The 4,950-nt window shown below is 35.7% G+C and overlaps 1 protein-coding gene across 1 annotated transcript in view; it reads right to left on the bottom strand.

Moving 5' to 3' along the window:
• Window positions 1–1,228: 1,228 nt before the first annotated feature.
• Window positions 1,229–4,950, bottom strand: part of LOC107662275 (synaptotagmin-7-like) — a 51,878-nt gene continuing 48,156 nt past the window's right edge. The window contains exons 5-9 of the mRNA XM_016452233.1: window positions 4,508–4,677; window positions 3,084–3,198; window positions 2,500–2,699; window positions 1,414–1,536; window positions 1,229–1,286 (exon numbers count right to left, since the gene is read on the bottom strand). Coding sequence (XP_016307719.1) covers window positions 1,432–1,536; window positions 2,500–2,699; window positions 3,084–3,198; window positions 4,508–4,677 — 590 coding nt within the window. The 3' untranslated portion in view covers window positions 1,229–1,286; window positions 1,414–1,431. The remainder of the gene's footprint in view (window positions 1,287–1,413; window positions 1,537–2,499; window positions 2,700–3,083; window positions 3,199–4,507; window positions 4,678–4,950) is intronic.

The following is a 4,950-nucleotide window of genomic DNA, read 5'->3' as shown; positions in this document are numbered from 1 at the left end:
ACCCCTAAGATCCACCAGCTCCGTGATGTCGTCATGGAGGAGTGGAAGAGGACTCCAGTGGCAACCTGTGAAGCTCTGGTGAATTCCATGTTTCACTTCTGTGAGATACTGTATATATATATATATATGTGTGTGTGTGTATATATATATATATTATTTTATTTTTATTTAAGTAACTAAAATGTTTTTATGGTTTTAGTTTTAATTTCAGTTTTAGTTTGTTAACTATAATAACGCTGGTGTAGACACTCATGTGGTCGAATGAAATCAATTCAAACTTCAAACGTTATATTGTGCTAAAACACACTGATTACGATCAAAATCTGTTACCATTCATATCCTTTCCATTCGCTTCCTTTCCCGCTCGCTTGTAAGTAGTGTAACGGCTTCTTTCATTCAATCGTATTTGTGTGCCATTCTCGCTGTTTCTGCGAAAGTAATGTAGCGTGTGACGAAATAAAAAGGAAGGGTCTTGACAAAATCTGAACACAAGTTATCATGGGAAATGCATTTAAATGCAGGAGTAAACTGTAATGCGTCTCGACTGACCACTTGTGATTGGATCACTGAAAACGCATATTAATACTAGGTAGAACAAGGCCTGAAGCATTTAACCAACAACGCATTTAAATCAAGCTAACATGATTAGAAATGTTTGCATTCATGTACTTGCGTAGACCCACTAACGATTCTCGTTTTTTTGTCCCTATTTTGTTTTCTACACTTGTTGGAATGTACTAAAATTGTTCAAACGTATTTCCCCTACGCACTTGAACTGATCCAGTCAATTAAAGTGAGTTTGAATTTCTGTTTTTCTGTGTGCTTTTTTTTAAACAAGACCTCTTTTTTTCTGTCACATAACAGCACCCACAGTACATACAGACAACGAAGAGTTCCAGCGAATTCCGAGAAAACATCAAGAGGTGACAAAGTCCAACATACAAGTTCATCCCTCCTTCAAAAGGTATTGCACTGTGGTTGCGATCCTTCCGGATCTTTCCGTGGGGTCAGAGGGACGCCACAAGAGAGGCGAGACACAAACATGGCAATAGAAGGGTCTGTTCGGGAGATTGTTTTCAGCCGTTTCAAGTTCAGCGATGATAGAAGTCACCCTGTTGCGCGGTCCAGCTGTTCAGAGAACAGTTGAGTTGTCAAACTTTTTTCTCAAGGAAGACGAGTCTGTTCACCTCTCTCGGTTACGCAAGACTTTTTCTTGGCAGTGCTTAGGCTCTTTTTGGTGGGAAAAAATAAAAGCTGTGAATAAAGGAAGGGTCTCCATAAACAAACTGCAGGGAAAAAAAATTGAGAAGGGAGGAAGAGGGACAGAGAATGAGAAAGAAAGATAGTTGGATGGCTTTTGGTACCCATGTTTAAACTTGTGCATATCAACAGGGTTCTGAAGGGGTTGTTTACTTTTGGTGGGCGGGTCCTTCAAGCTTTGAGAGCGTGCCATTGGGCAACGGCAGTTCGAGGGTGACTCATCATGTCTTTCCAGTGCTTCACCTCTGCTGGGCCACTCTTCCATGAGAGATAGATCTAGAAATATGACATGAAAAGAAAGAGAAGGTGGAATAAACAAGAACAGGAAAAAAATAAGGACTGTGCTTCCACTGAAGTTACTAATAAAGCTACAAACTGAAAAAGCACTGTATAGTTAATGACCACTTTGTACACTATAAAAATGATTTTTCAAAGTTATAAGTAAGTAAAACAAGATTACTGGAGTACGTTTTACAAGAAAATAATATTTCACTCTTTCTATTTTAAAATGTAACATTTAATTCAAAGTGTTACTTCTCATTTCTTTGTAATCATTTGTGAAATTAACTAGTGAAATTGTGAAAATTGTTTCTGCACCCAATTTTTTTTCCCAATGTAGTTAAACTTGTGCCTTTTAGATAAACTACGTTTAGTAAATTCAAGTCATTTCCATGAATTAGTATATATACTACCATGCCGTCCTTAGGGGGGTGCAACTGGTGTGGTGAACGGACCAAGAGTAATATATATATATATATATATATACAAAATCAAAAGTTTGGGATCAGTAAGATTTTTAATGTTTTTAAAGTAGTGCCTCTAGTCTGCATTTATTTGTATAAAAAATACAGTAAAAACAGCAACATTGTGAAATTTAAAACAATAATTTAAAATAACGTTTTTCTATTGTAAAATACTTTAAAATATAATTTATTCTTGTGATGCAAAAATTAATTTTCAGCATCATTACTCCAGTCTGCAGTGTCACATGGATCCTTCAGAAAATACTAATATGCTGATTTATTATCAATGTTAAAAACAGACGTAATATTTTTTGGAACCTGTGATACTTTTTTTCAGGATTCTTTGATTCTTTATCAATTTAACATATCCTTGTTGAATAAAAGTATTAATTAAAGAAAACACACACACGCACACACAGACCCCAAACTTTTGAACGCTAGTTTATATTGTTACAAAAGATTTCTAATATTCCACTAATTCTTTGTGACATCACACCTTGCCTATGACATCATTGCGGCTCAGTCTATCCTTATCCATGACTGTGATGATGATGGTGGTCTCTCTGAGGACGTGAGTGGGGACATCAAAGGGGAAGGACTCATTAAAGACAGGGTTCAAACACCTCTTCATCACCACCGTCTTCTTCTTCTCCACTCGTTTATCTTTGTTCATCAGCCACACTTTGACGTAGGGGTCTGAAATGCACACAAACAGGGAACGGTCCACAGTGAGTCACGTCCAGGGAAACAGAATTCCTGCAATTAATTCTAAATTACATTGGAGATGATAACTGCACAGATGGCACCATGACAAGGACATTTTCACAGAAATCCCATAAGCACTCAGAATATAACCATATTACATTTGCATTTATTCATTTAGCACATGCTTTGTGAAATAACTTACAGTACATTTAAGGTAAACACATATACAGTGTGTCCTGTGGGTATCGAACCCATGATGGTGTGCTACTGCCATCCTACCAGATGAGCTTCAGGAATATGACTATAACATATGATGTTAAATGTAATAGTTAAAAACGGATTCATCTCTGAGGTTTTATGGGTGTATGTTGATACCGGACGTTCCCCCGATGTCCATGGCTTTGAGATTGCGTGCCTTGATGATGCTCACAGTAATGGTGTTGGCAGTGGGATTGTAACACAGAGTCACGAGCAGGTCTCCTCGACTCCCCTGAAGATAAGAACACAGAAAGGTCAGTACTGGACCGGTTCATTGGGTTCAAACCTCACTGTCACGCAAGCTGGTTCGTATGAGGTCACAGCTTTTTTCTATGAGTAAAAACCTGGCAACTTTTTCAACTAGTCAGTGGTTGACCTTTATAGGATTTTCAATGTTTGATGCTGATATTTTGTTGAAATGTATATTTCTATTATTATTTAATTTTAATAGAAAAAATGAAATATTTGATTCAGCTTTACATTGTTGTGTACACTACATGGTGTACTTCGATTATTTATTTACTTGCAATTTTTTATTTTAATATTAATATAATTGTATTGTAATATAAATTCTGGTTCTGTTTTTATGGTTTCCCCTACTCATTACATTATTATGTTTTTTAACAATGTATTTTGTGTTTGATAATTGTATTGAATTTCTCTGATGTATTATTTCTGCTACGATCTCTTTTTGTCTCCACATGTTAAAACAAGTCAAGAAGAAAATGCACACATAAACACACACACACACACACACACTAGAAAAAAATATACAATAATATATTATTGTTATTAATACATTTATATTATATACACATATAATTTAATGATAGCAAATCAGACACACAACAGCTTAATTTACATTTTAAAATTATTTTTATATGAATAAAGTTTTTATTATTTCATTTTTTTATTTTCTTATTTACATTAAAATGAGTACATTATATTATATGCAGTACTAATATTTATTATGTGTGTTTATATATAATAACAATCACAAATAATATTATTAAATATATATTTTATATAAAACCAGTTAATGATGGCAAATAAGACACAATGAGACACACAAAAGCTTAAATGACATTTTTACACAAAAATATTACATTTGAAAAATGTGCACTGTGACATTTGACCAAGTATTCACAGTAACCTACCTTAAAATTTGTCTTAAAAAACTTAAAAATGTCAGCCAAATAATATATATATCTGAACCATATATTTTCTGTTACTAAAATTGTCTGTAACAAAATTCTTCCATTCCTTCCACAATCATCACACATGCAGTTCTAATCACCTCATATTAACTGAGTGACTTCATGTAATATTTGTACTTTTAACAATTAATTTGTCACATCACAGGACCATTTCAATGAACTACAAAGTTTTGGTCCAAACCCTACAGCTTCAAACACTAAGCACAGCACCGGCGATGGACTTTCACGCTGAAATCAATGAACCCCTGGGAGATCTTTTGGACACCTCATACCAGAAAACCCTACCTAGAGAACTTACTAGCAGAAACACACAGATCTACTCACACTGCCGTCACTGCAGGGTTTCAGCTCCTTCCAGAAGGTCTGCATGTGGGCCAGATCGATCTTGTTCAGGGGGATGGACACCTCTCCTATAGGGTCATTCCTGCTAAAACGGTCATAATCTAGCACTTGCAGGTACAGTGTGCGCTGCACCACCTTCTCAAACGGGAACCCTGGGAGAGAGAGAGAGATGAGAAGGGATAATTTTAGCTCACTGAATTTATTTACAGCTCAATATGGGGTACAAAAATACTTTGGACAGGCCTCTTTCATTGACCATTTTGATACTTTTGTTTCTGCTGGGAAATGTTTCCTGTTTAGAAGGTGCTGGGTTGATATGAGCGCTTGTGAGGAAGAACTAAAATACAATTGATGATTTTTTAATTCACACACACACACACACACACACACACACACACACACACACACACACACACACACACACA

This window comes from Sinocyclocheilus anshuiensis, unplaced genomic scaffold (genome assembly GCF_001515605.1).
Source record: "Sinocyclocheilus anshuiensis isolate Anshui unplaced genomic scaffold, SAMN03320099.WGS_v1.1 scaffold579, whole genome shotgun sequence".
NCBI lineage: Eukaryota > Metazoa > Chordata > Actinopteri > Cypriniformes > Cyprinidae > Sinocyclocheilus > Sinocyclocheilus anshuiensis.
Note: the sequence above shows the minus strand (reverse complement) of the source record. Positions and strands in the feature narration are given on the sequence as shown.